Source organism: Phoenix dactylifera, unplaced genomic scaffold (assembly GCF_009389715.1).
Source record: "Phoenix dactylifera cultivar Barhee BC4 unplaced genomic scaffold, palm_55x_up_171113_PBpolish2nd_filt_p 000807F, whole genome shotgun sequence".
In the NCBI taxonomy this organism is placed as follows: Eukaryota; Viridiplantae; Streptophyta; class Magnoliopsida; order Arecales; family Arecaceae; genus Phoenix; species Phoenix dactylifera.
This window is the reverse complement of record NW_024068174.1, coordinates 104,944-126,825: the sequence shown is the minus strand read 5'-3', so window position 1 is coordinate 126,825 and position 21,882 is coordinate 104,944. Positions and strand designations below refer to the sequence as shown.

Below are 21,882 nucleotides of genomic sequence, written 5' to 3'. Positions count from 1 at the left end.
TCACAACCCTAAACAAACGGTAACTCATACTTTTCAGGTTGGCTGCCAATCCTTTTTGGCTAATCAAACTGCAACAGCTGGAGCTCCACAATGACTGGGTCCCACTTTCTATGAGCACCAGCCCGCGCCCAGCCGCAAGCCATAGCTATCAGCTAATAAAAACGTCGAGAAGGACCATCCACAAACCTTCAAATCCCTTGTCCTGTGGGGCAGATTATGTTAAGCTAGAGAGGCACCCAGAAATAGCATTTGAGATCGCTTCACAGTCGGATCCGGCGTCACGTTAAAAAAACTCAGCCACGACCCCGTTTCCCCAACCGACGAAAGGGGAAAGGAGAAACCCGGGACTCGGAAAAAAAGAGAGAAAAAGAAAGAGAAAGAAAACCCCCTTCCGCCTCTTCTTAGGTGGTGGGATTCTTTCTCTCCAGCGACCAAAGAGTGGGATTGAAGCGAAGGGAGGAGAGGAGAGAGAGATCGAGGGAGAGGCGGAGAGGGAGAGTGATGTCGTGCTCGTCGTCGTCGGGGTCAGGGGAGGAGGACGAGGGCGTCGACGCCTACCGGAAGGGCGGCTACCACGCCGTCCGAGTCGGCGACCAGTTCGCCGGCGGCCGGTACATCGCCCAGCGGAAGCTTGGATGGGGCCACTTCTCCACCGTCTGGCTCGCCTTCGACACCCGATGCAAAGTACTCGATCCGCCACCCCCCCAAGCCTTCCTCGATTGCTTCAAAACGATGGAAAAGATCTCATCTTGGATATATTTATTCGGATTATTGTGGATTTCCTCATTTTATAATCGGCAGTTTTTTTTTCTGGGAATTCACGCGATTTCTGCTTTAAAGATCTCATCTTTTACGATCTGTCCTTTTTCCGTTTGGTTTTTTACTTTGAATTGCTATGCGCATGAATCGTGCGACAATTGATTAAATTATTGTGTCGGCTCATGATGGATTGAGATTAGCTGCTTCAACTGTTATTGTCCAATCGAGAACCCTGGGTCGTTCTTTCATTATTATGTCTTCTTAATCTGTTATGTAGTATGGGCTGTCCTTGGATTCTAGTGATCTGCTTGTTGTACTGTTGTGATTATTACCCACCTTTTTGTTTGGATCCTATTTTAAATAAAATAGTGATATTTTTCTTTCTTTTTTACTTTCGATTTCTCAGAAAGATGCACAAATTTCAATAAATTCTATTCCTTTCGTTTATTGATATATGCGTTTGTCTTTTCTTATTGCAGAGATCTGTTGCTTTTTGTGTCTTTTTGTTCAATTTTCATCTTTATCAGTGTTAAATATTCGTGCTGGATGCTGATGGAGGACTGCATATTTATTTCACTTTGCTTTTATGAGTTTGATCAATGTAATTCCTTTATTTCGCCACATCTAAAATTTCATTTTATATTTGTAGATTGATCACTTTAAGTTGATGCTTACCGTCAAGAATATCTTCTTTTAGATGTTATATTTGAATCAGTGTTTTAGTCCTTCATGGACTTGCCTTTATGACCCTCTCCACTTTAGTTTTATAATAAATGGAAAATCTCCCCCCCCCCCCCCCCCCCCCCTCTCTCTCTCCAGACGTGATGTCCAATCTAAAGATTTCTTTAAAATCGATTTGTTTTGCAGAGATTTGTAGCCCTGAAAATTCAAAAAAGTGCAGCAGAGTTTGCTCAAGCTGCTCTTCATGAGATTGAGATTCTCTCAGCAATTGCGAAAGGAGATCCCTCAAATTCCAAGTGCATAGTTCGTCTTCTGGACCATTTTAAGCATGCTGGCCCAAATGGGCAGCATCTTTGCTTGGTATTTGAATTCCTTGGTGACAGCCTACTCCGGCTAATCCGGTACAACAGATATAAGGGCATTGGCCTGAACAGGGTTAGAGACATATGCAGATCAATCTTGTTGGGTCTTGATTACTTGCACAGGGAGCTCGGTCTCATTCATGCAGATTTGAAACTGGAAAATGTTCTTCTTGTCTCTACCATTGATCCTTTGAAAGATCCTGTGCGATCTGGATTTTCCCCAATCCTTGAGAGGCCTGAGGGCAATGCAAATGGGGCACTTGTGGCCAGTAGCATTGAGAAGAAGCTGAAGAAGAAAGCAAGGAGGGCAGCAGCAAGGATATCTGGGAGAAGATCATCAATGGGAGGAACATTGCAGCCGACACAGCGGGAAAGGAGCTTGGATGGGATTGATTTGAGATGCAAGGTTGTGGATTTTGGGAATGCTTGTTGGGTGGATAAGCAGTTTACAGATAATATTCAGACAAGGCAGTATAGGTCTCCTGAGGTTATTCTCCGGGCAGGGTACTCATTTTCAGCTGATATATGGTCTTTTGCTTGCATTGCTTTTGAGCTTGCAACTGGTGACATGTTGTTTACACCTAAGGAGGGACAAGGATATAGCGAAGATGAGGTATGTTTGTTTATTCCTTCTTTGCTTGCTCTGGTTCATGAACCATAGAATGTAATGCCTTGCCTTGATTTGATGGATGCTAGTACGGAAAGCTGTGAGTAGTAAGTAAATGGACAGTAATCTTTATCCGTGTAAACATGTAATGCGCATGCAATGATGTTTGTCTTGGCATCTCTTTGGGTTAAACATCTTGTGTTTGTTTGCGTACTTGGTGCAGGTAGGATCGTTGTTGAGAATTTTTCTCTTCCATAAATTTAGTTTCTTTATGGATGCCAAAAACATACTTTCTCTTGAAATGACTTTAGAAATTGTATACTCAGACTGTATGAGTAATTGCCTATGACTATATGAGGTGGGAGTGGGAATCGGGTTTCATTCTTGAATTCATCTTTCTTATTGTGAAAAAAAAATAAAATGAGAACTCTAGGATATTGACTAGATATATGCATAGAAGAAATGAATCAGGAACCAACAGAGGATGGATATGCAATTGGTTACATAAGCAAGTTTTGAGACCTCTAATGGAATATCCATTGCAGGAGAGTCAACGGAAAAAGAGACTATAATATGTTATTTTACTAATTTAAAATTTTCTTATACTGGAATTATTCAAATAGTGGGAATGCCCAAAGAATTTATGGATATTGTAGTAAGTGGCAGAAATATATTGTCGCTGAGTTGTAAGAGAGTAAATATCATATTAGCTAATTACAACCATGACCACCATGTGATACCCCAACTATTGCTGTTGGCTATCAGATCTTGCTCTCAAGGCATACATAATGATTGTGCCCTCATCACTTCCTATTAGTTCATTATGTCAAACAATATCTGCATCTATTCTTTCATGAAAAAAATCCACATGATACCATGATTTGTATAAATTTCATAATTGAACAAAGCTATTGCTAAAAAAATAAAATCCTAAGCTGTGACACTCAACTAGAATAATGGAACTGTAATATGACCTTCTACAAGCTGAAAAATATACTAATATATAGATTTCTAAGATGATTACAGTTTTTTGGAATGTGCCAAGGACTTTGTGGATATGGTAGCATGCAGGGCAAGATACCCTTACTAGCTTAAGAGAGCGAGAGGATGAAACATACTCAGTGTTCAGCATGTAAATACCTATTTGTTGCTGCATTAGAATTCCTGCTTTCTGCCCTCATCATCTTCTACTAGATTGGTGAGTCAACATGTATGTAATCTTTCTCTGATGACTCCAGCTCTATAACCAATTGCAAATTTTTTGAACATGGCATCGTGATATATGTATTCTTGTTAAATAAGCTATAGTTGGACCAAAAACGATGAAACCTAGCAACATCAGGATCTCCACTATCAAATTTTCCATTCACATTGCTGATTCACAAAGTTTGTACCCAGCCTTTGGTAGTAAAAAGTGGAGATTTGGAGCCAATCCTGATATTAAGTAGCTGAAATGTTTCTACTTAAGGGCTGCACTCAATTTAAGACTCCTGGAAGCTCAATCCCACACCTGCATCATAGGCATTTCTTTACCCTTTTTCCCCTCTTTTTGAGGTCCTTGCCTCCCACTGCTACACGTAAATATGCTCTTGGACTGATCTGTTGTTCATGTAATTAAGGGCCCCACAGATGGCTGAAAAAATGTTGTCATTTTGCGCTTGGCTGTGCTAAATCATTGAATTTAATGACCACAAGCAACATTTGGAGGTAGGACCTTTGAAATTGGCATAATATCTTGAGCCCTTTTATAGCCCATTGCTTTCCCCCCCTTGCTGCATCTGGAAGCTTCAATTCATACTTATTTTCTTTTCAGTGTTGTGTCCTTCCGAATTAGTAATTTCAACATTTTGCTTAAAAGTTCTTTTGTAAGATTGGAATCCAGGAAATAAGGAATTACTTATATTTGTGACATCTTGAAGGTTAAGGAGGTAACTGGGTATTAAAAGTGCAATTCGAGAAACTAGAGTTCTTTTATGTTCAAGACTTTTGAGGAACATGCATTGGGAAGAGATTAGTATTATTAATGTTTTGTCATGATGGGGTGTTATAGATATGACCTACTTGAGCTGAAACAACCTAAATCTTTTAAAGCTTCTTTTGGTAAAAGTGGTGTCAAGTAGTTATGAGGGTTATGATCCATGATACTTGAATAAGGCATTCTCCAAACTAATCAATATCCTTTTTTTGAATGATGTAACCCATGTCTACTGGAAGTTTAGGTAAGTTGAGTTAAAGTAGGTAGCTATTTGAAGAATGAAATGTTTTTGAGGAAATTTTCTGTCCTTGACATCATGGAAAAGTGAAAGCTAACTAGGTTTCTTAGAGGTTTTTACACTTCATTCTATTCCGCTTTTCAGCTGGCCCATGGAGGCCTTTTGCAGCATATGACCCTTATAGTTCCTTCCTTTGGAGTCTTAATAGTCCAGCAAATTAGTATTCAATCAAATTTACCTACTAAGTTGGAAACCAAATTAAGCTCCATTTATTGATCTAAAGGATAGTTGTTTATGAAGAAAGAAAGAAAAATGTGAGGGAACTCATGGATGTGGATGTAAAATTTAACTCTATTTAAGATGCAGTTGTCAGACGCCCTTTTTTAATTGTTAAAGTCTTCTCTGGACACAGTTGAAGATGAAGGACTAAAAGCACAATTAAATTTGATCATTTAAGCAACTTTGTGACTCTAACTTGCTTCTTGAATACGCTTATCAAAGTGGACTGAGCAAGGAATGCCGAATTGACTCGAACCGGATGGTTCAGCCCTTACCGAACTGAAGCCGACATGGATGGTTTGGTTGCTATTGCAGGTTTGGGCTATTAAACGTTCCATTGGTATGTTTTATTCCTTCAAAAGAAGCTTCGAGATGCATAGGACTCTGCTCTCTCGCCCACTCTCCCCGCTCTCTAGCCCACTCTCTCTGCTTTCATGCCCGCACTTTGTACTCTCTTGCTAGCTCTGTCTGCCTCGCAAAGGCCTTTACGTTAGACGTCGCTCAAGGTTAGACTCCCCCCCCTCTCTCTCTCTCTCCACCTTCGTTTGTTTGTTGGATCAGGGTTTGCTGTAGAGGACGACGCCATCACGGTGCCATGATGTCTCCACCTTTGCCTTTCCTCTCTCTATCCCTTTCTCTCTCCCCCTCCCTCTCCTTCTTCCTCTCCTCCTCTCTCCCTCTCCCTCCCTCTCTCTCTTCCTCCCTCTCCTTGTTCCGTACATTCCGGCATGGCATCATATGGGCACAGTACCGGGTCGGCAAACCTTGGGATTGAGTATGTCTTTGTAGACGAACTGACCCAAATGGCTGAACCATCTCGGGCCAGTGTTGGTATAGTTCGATATGAGCTAAAATGCCCGGTTCGGGTCAGTTCGGTATTCCTTAGTTGAGACCATATTTTTTTTGCTCACATTACAAATGAACTTACTGCTTGCATTCAAAAAGATGTACAATCTATTGATGTTAAGAACTTGACTAAATTTTAGATTGGGTTATGGAAAAATGCCTAAAAGGATAAATGAAAATTAGCAAAACAAAAACAAAGTACATGAAATGCAATTTTAGAGAAGACAAAAACAAAGATGAAGCCTTAATTAATATTGATGGAAAAAAGATACCCTAGAGTAATTGGTTTCGTTATCTAAAATCTATTTACAATATGATGAAGAGATATCTAATGGAATTTGAGCTGGTTGGAAGAAGTGGAGAGTTGCTTTTGAAATATAAATAGGCTTGCCTAGGTAGGGGTTATGTTGGAACAAAGAGCACTTTAACCTAGTTGTCCACCTTATTCAAATGGTCCTTTAAGCGCCTTAGTTAAATCACTTTTTCTCAAAGGCAAAACAACCATTTTTTGAAAGTTGGTACACAGAATAACTTCATTAGAAATGTGAGACAAGTCAACCCTCCACTTTTCCCTTACGCTCTGTTTGGTTTGAGAGAAAGAGAGAAGAGAAAAGAAGGTGAGGATAAAAGAGAAATCAAGTTTCACTCATTTGGTCCCAAAAGTAAAGGAAAAAGTGGTGAGAAAAGAAAAGAAATGGCGAGAAATCATCTCTCTCCAAACCCACAATTTTTTCTCTTTGAAAGTTGAGAGATTTGGAGAGAAGAGAAGCTAGACGCTCGATTTTTTTTTTCTGTTTCCTTTATTCCCCAAACAAGAGGAGAGAGTCATTTTATTCTCTTCTTTTCTCTGATTTTCTCCCTTCGCTTTTCTCTTGTTTTCTCTTCTATTAATTTCATCCAAATAGAGTGTTAGTTTACTCCATTAAATCCAGCGAATCTTGAACTTTTGATTCTGAAAATCAAACATAGCCTAAAGGGAAAATTTTATGAAATAACAGTTAGGCCTACAATGTTTTATAACTCATAATGTTGGGCAATGGAGTGGGTTAAAAGGAAAGCAAGTTAAATATATAAAATATGAAAATACTAAGATTGATGTGGTCAGGCCAGGATAGAGTGACAAGTTACAAGGTTCGCAGCAATACCGGAGCTTGTATTGGTTGACGATCGATGCAGTGTAGTACGGTTCATATCGTTCCGTTTCGAGACATACCGTTTTTTTGCCAATTTCGAATTGAAGTCGGCAAATAGTTTGCGGACTTCACTAAAGTGAACTAGCAGACCGCCAGACCGTTTGCTGATTTTGAACTGAAGTCGGCAAATGGTTTGCCGACTTCATGTATGAGGGCTTTCAAGTCCTTTCTCTCTCTCAGCCTCTCTCCCTCTCCCTTTCCCTCTCTCTCCTTCTCCTCCTCCCTCTCCCTCGCCCTCTCCCTCCCTCTCTCTCTTTCTCTCTCTCCTCCCTTTCCTTTTGTTTTGAATCAATGGATTGAATTGTGCAGGTAACTGACTAGTCTGGTTTGGTATGCCTCGAATCGGCTGGTTCGGCTTGGTTCAACAGACCTTGGACCGACAAATGAGTATGATATTAGAAAACTACAAGAGTTGCACAAATTAGATATTATTGGGAAAATATAATGTGAAGGAACACATGGATCACTGTAATCACATAATGGAAGCATTGTTGGGTGTGATTCCAACTTTGATGATGCACCCTCATTTTTATCTGGTTTACTCTTGTTTGTCTCTCATCATCAAGAGCTTGGCTAATTGGGATGTACTTTTATAAACAAAAAGGTATGTATAGGGCATCAGACATGTGGCGATGTCTTATCACGTATGAAGGCCTAGGACCAAGGAGAACCGATCATAATGGTGTGGGCGTACTATGAAGTTCCGAGGGTGCTCTAATAACCATGGATACTTTAACATATGCTGAAAAATATAGAAATAGAAGAGGAAGACCTAAAAGTAACATGATTGGAAGTCGTGAGAAGATGTGGAAAAGCTTCAAATAATATTGGAGTGCTAATTCGGATACTTGGCAAATAAGGATCTGTGAAGCTGACCCAAAATAGTTGGGATAAAGCTTGAAAGTTATGCTTATGATACTTCTAAGAAATGGTTCCAGTGTTTAGTTATTTGGAGGTTATTTTGCTGTATGACATTATACATGTGAGACTCATGCCAAGTCTCTAGGTAGAATGTTAAAGGTTCTGGTAACATCTAATTTCTTTAAACCATGGGAACCATGGAAATGGCTGTTTTTTTTTTTTGCATCAAATTTCTTCCATTCTATTTTATTTTGTTATCAATTGGGATTTGAATAGTATTACCATCAATATTTAGACAGTCACACCTAAATCTTTGTGACCATTTAACTTGTAATCCTAGCCTAGATTAGCTCAAATTGGTGTAAGAACAAAAGTCCTGATGGGTGATGCATCACTCCATCCAGGGTTTGCAATGATGAGTCAAGTGATCTAGTATGGCATTTTGGGAATGTTTGATGAACTCCTTGGTATGTGAAAGCACAAGTTTCAAATTTGTGGCACTTCTAGAATGAATGCCATAAGACGACATATGAGAAGACATAGATCTAGTATCAATAGATCATGTCTTCAAGGAAGGTGATTGCTTTAACTTCTTGCCACTCATTAGTTTGTGAAGAATATTCACTTTGCAATGGACAATGTTAAGAATGAGTGTTGAAGAAATATTGATCTAGTTTATATTTTTAATGTGAAAAAGTCAATAATGCAAAAATTAGGTTCCTGATGAGGTTGAGATCCTAAGTCACTTGGCTATATACCTTCAACTTTTTCTGTAGTTTTTCTCCAACTACAAGAAAATCTTCTCTTTTGAGAAAGGGAGAACTCCTTATATGACTATTTATAGCATTAGTTGTAACATGATCTAAATGTGATTTTGATATATATTATTACATGGCAGTTGTGTTGCCTATAACTAATTACGAGGTAAAAGTTTTTTTTTTTTCACCTGATCAATTTTTTTTCTCTCTCCAGCCATATGAGATTAGTTTTTTAGTAAAATAATATTAACTTATGATATGGCAATTGAAGCATTAACTGGTAGCTCAAAGACATCTAAATTTGATTTTGGTAACATATACTGGACCTTGGCATATGTGGCAGATTGTGGTGTTACTGATTGAAGTTGAAAATGTTTGTGTTAAGTTTTTTGACCGTATGACTTTTCTTCTTAAAAATTTATAAATGCACAAAAAGTTTTCCTTGATCTTCTCTTCTTCATGCACCCGCGGCATAATATTGAGGATCAACATGGGGTGTATCTACAGAGATGAGCTTCATAGGCTTAGGCATTAAGTTGCACAATGGGGTGCTTGCACTATCTAGGTGATGTTTCAGTTTAGTGTGAGAATTGTGATATGATTTATATTTAGCAGAAATAGGTACTTATCTCCCATTCTATGCCATTTTTTGCTTGATTTCTAAGACTAATTTCAGCTTGGCTTTAGAGAATCTCACTTTAACCAGGTTAAGTGTCTACAATCCCTACTTTGGGTTAAATGGAATTGAGAAGTTGTAAGATCTTTATGTTTCAATGTGTTTTTTGGGTGTTTCCATTTGGTGTTCCATGTGAAATCCCAATTTTTGAAGTCTTTTCTTAGAAAAAGTTTTCATGTGCCAAATTTAAAACTTAGATTGAGCATGAGAGTACATAAAAAAAGAAACATTCCTAACTTGCTGAAATCTTCATCGATGTTCTTAATCATTTAAGTCTGTTCTGCATCAGCAACCTGTGAGAGAGTCCAAGTCTTTGTATGGCCATCTGTGCTGAAAGAGAGCCTTGGAAAAAGAGCTTTTCTAGTAACCTTGGATAACTGACCAAGAAGCCACCTAATTAAGGTTCAAGTAGTTTCCCAAACATGGAATACCCACATATAGCATTCCCAAACATGGAATCACCCCAGCATTCCTGTCACACAAGACAATATTCACTATAAATCCATTCCAGTTAATTTAAATTATTCACATCTCTATATTCCTATCATAAGTATTCTCTATGTATGCTCATGCTTTTTATGCATAATTTGCCAATGCCCTGCTTCTTGCAGATGTTGTTCATTGCCTGAGACAAGTTAGATAGCCAGGTAATTGTTAGTATTGGCTGGATGGTTTTCCCATAATACAACATTTGAAATTCAGATCCTTGGGAAATTTTGAGATCAAATAATTATGAAATCAAACTGTTGTATGGATATGTGTTTGATAACATGTTCTAAAAAACTTATTTTGATATTTCCAGCTTCCAATTCAGTTACTATTGTGAAAATGTGTCATGTATGGAGGGATTTGGATATCATTGATATAAAATGGAAGGAAGAATTCTCTTTATTGGTTCACAGCAGCGTATGCCGAACCGGCCCGTACCGGCCGGTACGGGCCGGTACAAACCGGTCCGGCCAGCTACCGGTACGGCGGAGCCGTGGAAACCGGTACAAGCCGGTTTCTTGCCGGAGACGAAGAAGACGAGGAGAAAAAGAGGGAGCGCGGGGAAGAGAGGGAGGGAACCCACCTTCGGCCGCCATCGGACAGCCGCGGAGGGGCGTCGGAGGCCGGTGGGGGGCGGCGGAGGCCGGCGGGGGGCGGGGGAGCCCGTGGGGACGCTGCGGAGCCCGTGGGGGAGCCCGTCGGCAAATCGGTTGCCGACTTCACTTAAAAATCCCCAAATTAAAAAAACGCGGCCGCGTCCCCTGTTTCTTTCGAAACAGTGACGCGGCCGCAGCCGCGGCCTCCGCAGCGCCCCCGCGGGCTCCCCCGCCCCCCGCCGGCCTCCGCCGCCCCCCACCGGCCTCCGACGCCCCTCCGCGGCTCTCCGATGGCGGCCAAAGGTGGGCTCGCTCCCTCTCTTCCCCGCGCTCCCTCTGGTTCTCTTCTTCTTCCCCGGTTCCGGCGGGGAAGAGCTTCCCGGTTCGTACCGCCCGGAGCACGGTACGAACCGGCCCGTACCGGTCCGGTAGGCAACCGGTACGCCTACCGGACCCGGTACGGTGGACCTTGGTTCACAGTATCTTTTTATTAAAAAAGAAAGAAAAACAAACCTTCATTTATGAGTGTGGTTTTGTTGTTGACAACTTCTACTTTAAATGTCATGAAATAAATCGTTTTTAATGTGTTTTAATATCCTTGATTATTCTTGACATGCATAAAATGTAAAATATGGGATAACTTACTGGTTATCGTCTCCCAAATGGCATGGTTTTGAAACAAGTTATTTTGAACACAATATGGAACTCTGCTTATTGTACTTTCTATTCAACACAAAAACAAATGTTGGTCGTTGGACTAACTTGGCAAGCCATAGGAAGCAACGGGCTATTTGGATTGATGTATAACTTTTTTTTTTTTTGAGAAGATGTATAACTTATACATCAGATAGACCTTATCTTTAAATTATGCTGAGAAAAGTGTGACAATGAATAGAGAAGACTTCTGGTTGAGAAAGCACCAGATCGTGTAACCCTTAAAACATAGGGATTATACATTCTGTCTGAAACTTGATTTACATTATCATTGTTTCTTTTATTGGGGATTGTGTGCTCCGGTGTCACTCGGGTGGCTATAATTTCTTCTGGCACCATTGCTATCTTTTCTCACATTAACCTGAAGATTGTGTCTATCCAAAGGACTAGTTTTTTTTTCCAATATGCACCTGAAGTTTCGCAGTTCTTCCAGTAACTCTGTTTTGGCTTTTGAATTTTGTTTCTGGAGCTGAATATTTAGAAAGTTTTGGTTCTATATATTATTAGTTGTAATACTAGCTATTCGTGATGAGTAGGCTATCGAACATTTCTTGGTCATAAGAAACATGTGGTTTTTCTGGTGTTTGTACTTCACTGCTCTCTTAAGAGATGAATGCCTTCTGGATATTGGATTTATTTTATTAATTCATAGTTCTGTGTCTGGATGACAGGATCACTTGGCTCTGATGATGGAGCTACTTGGGAAAATGCCTCGAAAGGTGAGATTTTCTTTTTATTCTTCCAACACTCTTGCAGTCATTAAGTATTAACTGTTTATCCTCCTGAGCACAGATTGCTACTTCGGGATCTCAATCAAAGGACTTCTTTGACAGGCATGGAGACCTGAAGAGAATCCGAAGGCTGAAATTCTGGCCCTTGGATCGTCTTCTTGTTGAGAAGTACAAATTTCTTGACTCGGATGCCCAAGAATTTGCTAACTTTCTTTGCCCTCTACTTGATTTTGCTCCTGAGAAGCGGCCAACAGCTGCAGACTGCCTGCAGCACCCATGGCTTAAGAGCAGAGATAAAAAGCTCACTGATGAAAATATCGAAGCAAGTGTAGAAAGGCTGGAGATGGGCGTGAGCAGCAAGCTCAAAGTTTAGGCGCACAAGTGAAAATATTTTAAACATGCCACATGCAAAGATTATCCTACTCCATGTTGGTAATATTAATTTGGTTATTCACAGAAAAGCTTCAATTATTTTCTTTTCATTGATTTCAATGGGTTTCAGATTGAGGGTTGTTTGGAGGAAGCAGCTTCAAACTTACAAGGGGCCAATAGGCCATGACATCATCAGACAGTTGTTATAAGTATATGGTATATATATATATTTTGTTTTTGTTAAGTGGTTACAGAATATGTTTCCTGATCGTGAGGGAATATGGAGGATAGGGCCTCACATGGCTTTATCGATGTTGAAGTTAAGAAAGCTCTACTTGCTAACCATTTTAGAAGATATTATGTATTTGTTTTGCTGAGATCCAATTGAAAGTTTTAGGGGCTCAGCCATGAGGTTTTAGCAGTGCTTGAGCAAAAAACTAGCTTGGTGTGGTGTGAGTTGTGTTATGTATTATTTGAACTTTGAAATTAATTTATTTGTGTACAACTTGATAATAAAGGCCTTCTCTCAATGAGAAAGTTCATACTGTGAGTTTAAATAACCTCAGCCCTCAAGACTCAGAAGCTGTAAAGTACCACCAGTATGAGCTTTTTCCTTAAATTTGAGAAAGTTGATGCTGTACTTTTGCCTATAACTTGATTGACATGTGGAAAGGCTGCTCCATCTTTTCTTGTCTTTCCAATGAAACTATTTGGACCATGGTGGAAATTTGCTCTCAAAAGTGAAGTATATATAAAAGCTTTATTGCATTAGTGCTGGACAGATGGAATGAATAGAAAGAGCATGCATGACTGTGATCATGTTTAAGATTTATGGTTGTGATCGCCTGTTTGACAAAATGCACTCTTACTCTGGCTGGTCTACTATTGTCTATTTCTATGGGCAGGTTTTTATCAAGGACAGTGTCTAAAAGATCATGGATGAAGGTCTAGGTAATTAACCCGCATTATATTATAGTAATAGAGATGTGTGTAATTTCCTTTATAAATGCATTAACTGTCAAGCTTAGATCCTTCTTCAATTCTCATCTTACAGCACGAACATTCAAGGATTTCTTTAAATTCTACTAGAGTCACAAATACTTGTTTAGAGAGTAAAGCAAGTACCATTTGCAACCGTTATTTATTTATTTTTTTGGTAACAGGGAGAGAAGATACTTGCTACAAACGTTTGAAGGTAATGCCCGAAGCGTCTGCAGTCTGCACTAATGGATTGAGAAGATACTTTATGATGATGTTCAATGCAGGCCATATTTGCCAAACAATCAGCTACCTGATTTGCTTCTCGAAGAACATGAAGACAAGCAAAGTTGGAGTGGCGTATATCATCTTGATGTTTCTCAAGGCCGGATGATGCGAAGACTCCTTCCCATTAATCCATTTCACCACTGTATTTGAGTCCCTTTTCGAACAAAAGTTTATCACCCTGAACTATATTTTTCAATCCATACCATGCAGCCATAGATTCTGCTATAGGTACAGAATTTGTAATTATAGGGATTGATGCAGCATAAAGAACTCTTCCTATATTATTCCGAATAACAAACTCGGTACCTGCAGCATTAGGCCGAACCGAACCATCAAAATTCACTTTAATAAACTGTGTCGTGAGAGCTTCCAAGATGCAATGGTTTCTTTTAGATGATCCGCAAATACTTGCAGTAAATGGCAGCACTAGATTCCAGAGTCTTTCAACTGAGTACCTCTTGAGTGCCTCTTATTTGGAAGACTGCCTTTGGTGAACAATTATATACCAGCATCAACAGCACAATTCTGAAACACACACACATTTCTACCTTTCCAAGATTAGCCAAAGAATAAAAGCCAAAAAAGTTTTAGGACTCGTTTGATTCGCTGGAAATATTTTTTCTTCTAGGAATATGATTCGAGAAAAGTAGATTTCTGAAAAGAGGATATCTGCAAAAGTACTTTTAGCATGTTTAGTTGACAATAGGAAAGTGACAGATTTTCGGAATGCTTATGTTTGGTAGATCATTTACTTTTCTGGAAAAGTTATGAGTAATTTCTATTATACCCTTCATAAAAATTAGATCTTTGATGCCTCTTTAATGCTGAAGGGTTTTTTTTGGAAAAAAATAAAAATGAAGTAATTTTCGGCTCATGGAAAAATAACTTTTTCATGTTTCTCATGGGAAAGACTTTTCTGGAAATTATATTTCCATTGGAATACAACTTTTCTTTCTCTCTCTTTTGAAAACTCCAACCAAACAAGGGACATCTCATTATTTTTCTGCTGATCACACTTTTTTCCCTTCTTTTTTCACAAACCAGGTGAGCCCTTAGCCTCCATTATCGGGATGGAATTTGTAGATGACAGCAGATAATCCACTGCCTTCTGATATGAATGGATCTGCAGCAAATCTGGGTTTAGAATTAAATGCCAGATTGGAGAAAACATGATGCAGTGGAATAACATGTGATCCATGGGGTCTTGATGGTTTTTGCATAGAAGATAGGTAGGAGATATCGAGAAAATTCTGCTAGCCAGTAAAGTCTTTGTCATAAGTTTACCAAACACCAATCTCCACAGAAAGTGCGAACATGAACATGAACTCCAAGCTTCCTCACTCCTGGAATTGAATTGTTCAAAACAGAACCAATCTGCAACATTAGTCGATGATAGACCGCCCTAACATCCACCCTTTTTTTATAGCCTGTCCCCAACATAATTGGTCACTTTTTGAGGCAATGGCAATAGGAGTTTGTTTAATCTGAAATGCAACAGTTGGAGGAAAGCATTGATCCACAAGATTAGCATTCCAATTAGCTTCTTCCAAGATAAAATGATCTACAGTAGGGTGGTCTGTCAATTGATGTATATTGTAGCATTAGGGTATTCTTGAGGTAGGTTCATGTCCAAACCAACAACATGTTTCACACTAAATGGCATCTCCCCTGCAAATCAACCAAACGAAATTGTCGCTTATCAATCTTGAGACCATACAAATTTTCTTCCATACAGCAGATGCATTTCTTGGACGGTTGTAAGTCCTCCATTCCCATTAAAGTGATACTTCGCTTTCGACACACAAGCTAATAAGCAATCAGGTTCCATTATAATCTTACCAGTAACTTTGCTCATCTATACTTCCCACCGGTAGTCATTATTTTGATTCTGAAATTGGATCGGATATGGATGTAAGTTGTATGCAAAAATTTATGTCCATTTTTGTTTTAAACAGATACAGATACTAATCGGATACCAAAAGCATGGATATAAATACATATATAAATTGAATAATTAAACTTTATTACTACAGAATCAAAGATATTACTAAGTGGATGATAAATGGAATTAATAGAATTGGATATTCGGATACGGATCGAATAGTTATCTATGCATATATATATTCATTTTTTTTTTGACGGATATAGATAGGGATAGGGATATGGATATTAGTCAGATGCTCAAAGTTTTATCCATATCCAGATAGTTTTAAATACGAAAGCAGATCCATACAAATATTTTCCGATCCACTTTCACCTTTATTTGGGATGCCCAATCCTTCTATAGCCTTAGGTTTGCACATGGTTTCGCAAGCTATCATATGCATGCCTCTTCTATCACTTGAATGACCCCAAACAAAGTTTCTTAAGGTTCTATTAAACCATTATGTTAGAATTCATAGTAAATTTTCTACATTTTAAAATCATAGAAGCCTTTTCCAAATGGATTGGAACTTCCCAATATCAGGTCCAGGTGGCAACCGAACAAGACTGGACTCAAACCAACATATCAGAAAGTGTTGGGTTGGGTTAGGTCCAAAGCCAGGCTTAAATCTCTTTGTTTGGATCATTTTTTGATCCAACGTGGGCTTGACACGACCGATACGAATCTTCGACCCAATCTCAAAAGCATTGGGCTGGATTTGGATCTCGACTTATCCAGCTGAACCCACCCATTGGATCTATAAAAAAGAAATATCAACAATCAATCCCATCCAATTTATGAGTGCATAGGGTTAAATCAAGCTATTGGATCTAAATCCAAGTGGGGTTGGATCTAAATCAAACAAATTCTTGATCTAACCCAACCTGCTTGCAGCTCTATCTCTAATAAAGCGATTAATTCGTTGAGAAGTCTTGTTCCTACAACTGCTTGCATGGCTGGTGCAGTGGTAGATGGTGTTGGTTGCAACTTGATCCATTTGGGCCTCTGTGGTTTTAACCTTGACTACTATTCATGGATCATAATTCATGAAAAAAATCATGTTTGTATTATGTTAGCAGTTAATACAGATGAAATATAAGCTATAGTATCAAATATCATATTCTGAATTCATGAACCTAAATCTAGATAAGCGTATATTTTGATTCAAGAAATAATAAAAAACATAAGGATATGAAATAAATTTTGGAAAAAATATAAATAAAAATGTTGATTAATAAATTCCATTCAGCTGAAATCTCACCTGTGTAGCAACCCCCACTGAACCCCAACTTACTCCTTTTGTTATTTCTCTCAAAAAACACTACTCAATAAAGAAAAAATAATTCACCCATAGATTTCATTATTTTTACTTTATTTTTTTACTTTATCTTTCTTAGAATTATTGAATAAATGGACAAGAATTCTTGATCCACGAGCATCACAAGACCTACCGTCAGCACCCCTAGTAACTTTAGGAATGTCTGGTTAAGGTCTGCGAGTTTGCTACCTTGGAAACCGAATTGCGCATCTCAACTTTCTAAAGCCATAATTTTTCTATACGGCGTTCAGTTGAGATAATCTTTTTTTTCAAAATTAGATAATTTTTTAAGATCTATGATGCTGTATCAACACTTAAAGGATTCAACATATACAACGTTCGGTATTTTCAAATAATATTTAGACTTTAAACGAACCGATCAAAGTAAAAGATTTTTTTTTTCTAAGAAAACTTTGACTTGACATAACTCTCAATATCGAAAGAATTAGATGAAGCAATTGAAAAACAAGTTGATGCATGAGTCAATCTAATTCCAAGAAGATTTTAGTTTTTTCATAATTATTTTTACTAGGCACATCTATTTTAGAAAGTTGTAACCTCTTCTAATTGAAAAGTAATTAGATCATGATTTTATAAGGAAAAACTTCACTAGTATAAATAGGGGCATTATAATTAATTTTTATATGGAACCATCGACAAAAAGGAGGCCTAGCATCATTTTCTTATAAATTCTCATATTTTTTTCATTATTCTTTCGAGAAATCCGAGTTGAATGAGTTGAAGGAAAGCTTCACCTAAATCAGATAAACTTTGATGTTCATTCCCCATTTTGTGACCAATTAACCCTCTTACGTCTCCCATGTTGACAAGAAAAAAAAAAGGCTCACAAACTACAGTATTTTATCCTTCTCTCGCGCTAAAACATGTTTCAAGAACTCTCCAAGGTAAGTATTTCAATCAAAAATAGGAATACTTGTAAAATACTAGAACATTTTTCTTTTGATAGAAAATTGATTTATTCTCGAAAAATTAGAATTTTTTGTTTCAAAAATGCTATAGCTTAATTCATGTCCTTCCATGTACATGTGAACACCCTACAACCACATGATGAGACCATGATTAGATTCAATGGTCTTTTATGAATCACATGCTTCACAAATGCGGTGCATGTACAAATGCCCTAAAATGCCGGCGGCAAGCCATGTGCAAATGCCCTAAAATATCGGTAACAAGCCAAGATCATTTGCATGGATCTACCAATCATATCATTATCATCAAATCGAATTTTTTCCAAATCAAGCCAAACAACATTTGGAAGCCTAAACAGTCCTTCAAGTTCATCTTGCACTGCTAAAAAAATCGGTGAAAACTTTCTACCAGCAAAACAAATTCTATGGTGCAAAGCTATATGGACGAATATTAGAGACATGCAAGCTTTTGCAAATATTACAAATGAGCCGCCTTCTTCAATCACACATATATCTATGTAGACTAAACCAAAGTTATAGAGTAAGATATTTAGAAACTACAAGAATGAAGACAAAAAAGCAGCCGCCAGTACTCTTAACTCGTCGATCGAACAGGACGTAACATGTGACTTCCCACTGGCGCTTTATTTGGAACGGATCGAAAGATTGATAGGGGCGGCTCCAACACCCACAATGAGATTAATTTTTAACTGCATACTTTTCAGTACCCTACCCTCCGCTTTAAAAAAAAAATACTTATTTTTTTAAACGAAGGCATAATTTTTTTTTTTGTAATATTAACTCCGATGAGTCCATCTTGGATGGCACGTATTTTGTTATTCGGAACCCATCTGCTAGAGTCATGGCTGTAGGAGATAGTTAACTCTTTGACATATCGATTTTGGGTGCGAAGCTGAGGGCCGCTTGGGCGGGCCTTTGTCATGCCCGGTGTGTTTTACGGGCCAGTTCCATTGTCCTGGAGAGGGATTCGGCCACGGTCATCAGTTGGATCTGGAGGGCCTAGGGGTAATGGTAGTGTCTACCCTTTGCTTCAAGATATCTGGGCAATGGTGGAGGCTGGAGGGACCTTGGAGGCGAAGCAAGTATTTCATGAAGCTAATGGAGCTGCAGACTGGATGACTGCTTTTGTAGCCAGTTACTTCGGTAGTATCCTGTGGGCTAGAGATGAAGAGTTGTCCCTGGCACTTTGAGGTATTTTGTTTTTCTATTTTATTGGATGTATCTATACTCCTTAGGTATGATCCACCTGCCTTAGCAACAACAAAAAAAAGAAAAAGAAAAAGAAAAAAAAGACACAGTTTGGCTGTGCTGCAATATTTGACCTACCTACAATAAACAATATATTTTAAAAGTTGTGACACTCTGGTGATCAATTAATATAGGGCTTTTTATATATATATTTTTTTAAATATGCAAAATTTATGAATATCTTTGTAAAGTTGCACTCGGGTGATTACTTAATATACTATGGATCACATGATAAGAAAGATGAACGAATATGCTCGCAATCTATAGTTTAAAGGTCCATTAAGTTCATGACTAGAATTAGAATTGGTTTTAGAATGAAAATAAGAACGGTTTTATTCTCTAAAGTGTTTAGTTTATGATTGGAATCAGATTCAAAATCAAAAAATCAATTAAATTAAATAGAGGATTTTTTGGAAAATTAATTGTTTAAAGGGAACTTGGTGGATTGAGATTTGAATACTGGCAGAATAGTCGGGACTGGGTTTTGAGAGATTGGTGCAATTTTCATTCCCTCTAAAATGAGAATAGGAATTGGACTCCCTCTAAACAAACATATGAAGTTGGAGTCACTCATTCACATTTCTATTACAGAGCTCAACTCCCTCCAACAAAACATATTCTAGGTAGATATGAGCAAATGTTAAAATTTAATTTTGTAGTTAGATTCAAGCCGCATTTTGTTGGGACTGGGTCCAACCTCAAGGGAGCCCCCCTTCTGATTTGGTTAACCCACATCTCACTCCTTCATACTTGGAACTTTTGACTTGTACTCTTGATTTTCTTTTATTTTCTATTCTTTTTTAAGAGAAAGATGTTTATTTAGAGGAATGAATAACATTTCTTATCTCCAAACAGAGTTTGAGATCTAAAATATGAAACAAAAAATGAGACAGAATACCACTCTTGGATATAATGATTCTAAGGAGTCACACAGTGCTTTGCTGCACATATTGCAAAATTTATATGAAACATTGGTTACACATAGAGTGTGCATCCTCTTTTGTACATATCATGAATGGGAAAGATCTTACTCATATCACCAATTTTTCATAATACACGAGCGGCTGGTAACTTGAAATTGGACCTTACTAGTTCAAACGCGAATTGACAAAGATCTAAACTGTGCAAATAATTAAAATTTGGAAGTATAATTTTTTGCACCTCTTTTTGATCCTAAGATTATTTCTAGATATAATATGGTTGTTGGTCTTTTTTCTTGCTATGAGAGGGGCCAACCAAGATACTGATCGAACACATGCGCACAAGCATGCTACTGGTTCGAATTGGTAAGGTTAGAGCATTGTAGTAGATCCTATTGCCTTGAACTTTCAAAAATTTTTACTACTAAGATGCTACTTACTTGGAGGGTGATAACTAAGAGATTAAACTACAAGAAATAAAAGACTATTAATTGAAAATAAAGAAGATACAAACATAATAAATATTCCGATAATCCGGAAAGAGGTCCACTCTTATTATTACAAGTTGGTACTTCTAGGTGGGTCTTATTAACTGCCGAGATAGGTCACACCATTCAATTTTCATACTTGTCGTTACTGGTTTGCACTATGTGGGTCAGTATTGCTATGTATAGTAGTTACCTTCTTTTTCCTACACCTATATTCTGGATAGTGCTACCAATCTTTCCATGTTTTAGGTCATGGTAATTAACTACTAACTAGCTACTCTCCTCGGATTTTGCCCCATGGCTTGCAGCCCTGATACTCAACCTTCATTTTTGGTACTCAGTCTTAGGTGCCTCCTTCTAATTAGAACTTGGCCTACTACTAGCCCAACACAATTGGCCTTTTGGTTGAGTACAAATTGGAACTGTTGGTCGAGTACAAATTAGGTCTATTGGCCAAGTACAACTTTGGTTTGCTTGCCGAGTACAACTTCAGACTGTTGACTGAGTACAACTTGGTGTGATAGCCAAGTACTTCAACTTGCTAATCAAGTTCTTAGTTTGCATCTTGGTATGAAGCTCGACATTTTTCTAAAACCACTTATTTGGCTTGTGCAAGATATCCCTTCTGAAGATCCACCAATATTCGTTCTTTATTGGATGACCTTTTGAGGCCTGCTATTGATCAGTCTACAAACTATGATCATCAGTCTGGATATAGTGTAGACAATGGTTTAGAATCCTTTCAAGGGGGATAATAATCCTTCTCAACAACTAAGAGTGTCTCTAGTAGCTTCCATGAAAGTCCTTTTTTATCTTTTTGAGCAAAATGTTGGAAATGACCACCTTATATTTTGTTAGAGATGAAATGGGTACAGAAAGGAAATATGAAGAAAATCGAAAAAAGAGAAAAACTAATCCAAAAGCCTAAAAGCTCATGTAACACCAGAAGACCCTATCAAAAAGACAAACCATGTCAACCAACCATGTTGGACTAAGCTAGTTTTTTAGCCCAAGTACAATAACATTCAAAACTCATCTGCCTTCTAGTTGGCCCTTCTACATGATTACCCCACATGGTCCACAACAAAATCAAGATGTGAACCCTTCTACACTGCATGGAAACCACATACACTGTTTGGTTGCCCATGAAACGCATCACTAAAGAATATGGACTCAGTCCAACAGGGTGTTGCATAGCAAAACAATATGAGTAGCATGAATAGGATCATTCTTTTAAATCACCAATAATCACATAATTTGCATGCATGATGGGAGATGTTTACCTATAGAAATGGTGGAAGAGCACAAGGAGATGATGAAGAAGATGAATAGAGGGCTCTCTAGGCACTACATAGAGTACTTGCACCTAGCAAGCTCTCCAAAAATTACTAGGTAGTGTCCTCCTCATCTCAATCATAATATTCTTCCTTCTCTTCCTACTGATCCCTCTATTTCTTGAGCAGCACACTTGGGTATGTGGTCCCTTTCTTGGGCAACCTTTGCCATAGCACTATGATTTCTTTCAAACACATCAATCCTAGTCCCTTCCCCTATTTATAATTAATGGAGCTACTGCTGTTAGTTAGAAACCCTAACTCCTGTGCCGCCATCCTAGGAATCCCTAGATATGT

At 38.3% G+C, this 21,882-nt stretch overlaps 1 protein-coding gene across 8 annotated transcripts; it reads left to right on the top strand.

Moving 5' to 3' along the window:
* Positions 1-253: 253 nt before the first annotated feature.
* LOC103720112 (SRSF protein kinase 2-like) lies at positions 254-13,727 on the top strand. 8 transcript variants are annotated; one of them, XR_005509141.1, is made up of 7 exons: positions 262-684; positions 1,627-2,415; positions 11,706-11,753; positions 11,827-12,197; positions 13,043-13,088; positions 13,301-13,332; positions 13,403-13,727. XR_005509141.1 is itself a non-coding variant. In XM_039120472.1 (4 exons), exons 1-4 carry the CDS (start codon positions 502-504, stop codon positions 11,928-11,930), a joined length of 1,083 nt encoding a protein of 360 aa, XP_038976400.1. In that variant the 5' UTR covers positions 254-501; the 3' UTR covers positions 11,931-12,787. The 8 variants fall into 8 exon arrangements, 2 of the variants coding, with proteins under 2 accessions (XP_038976400.1, XP_008807895.1); XR_606075.4 differs by having other exon boundaries at positions 13,301-13,727; XR_005509140.1 differs by having other exon boundaries at positions 13,043-13,332.
* Positions 13,728-21,882: the final 8,155 nt, after the last annotated feature.

Excerpts from the sequence above, each read along its gene's own strand:
- LOC103720112 (XM_008809673.4), top strand. The coding sequence starts at position 502 with ATGTCGTGCTCGTCGTCGTCGGGGTCAGGGGAGGAGGACGAGGGCGTC. Across the intron at positions 2,416-11,705 it reads AAGGATATAGCGAAGATGAG|GATCACTTGGCTCTGATGAT; the intron begins GTATGTTTGTTT and ends TCTGGATGACAG. Across the intron at positions 11,754-11,826 it reads TTGGGAAAATGCCTCGAAAG|ATTGCTACTTCGGGATCTCA; the intron begins GTGAGATTTTCT and ends TCCTGAGCACAG.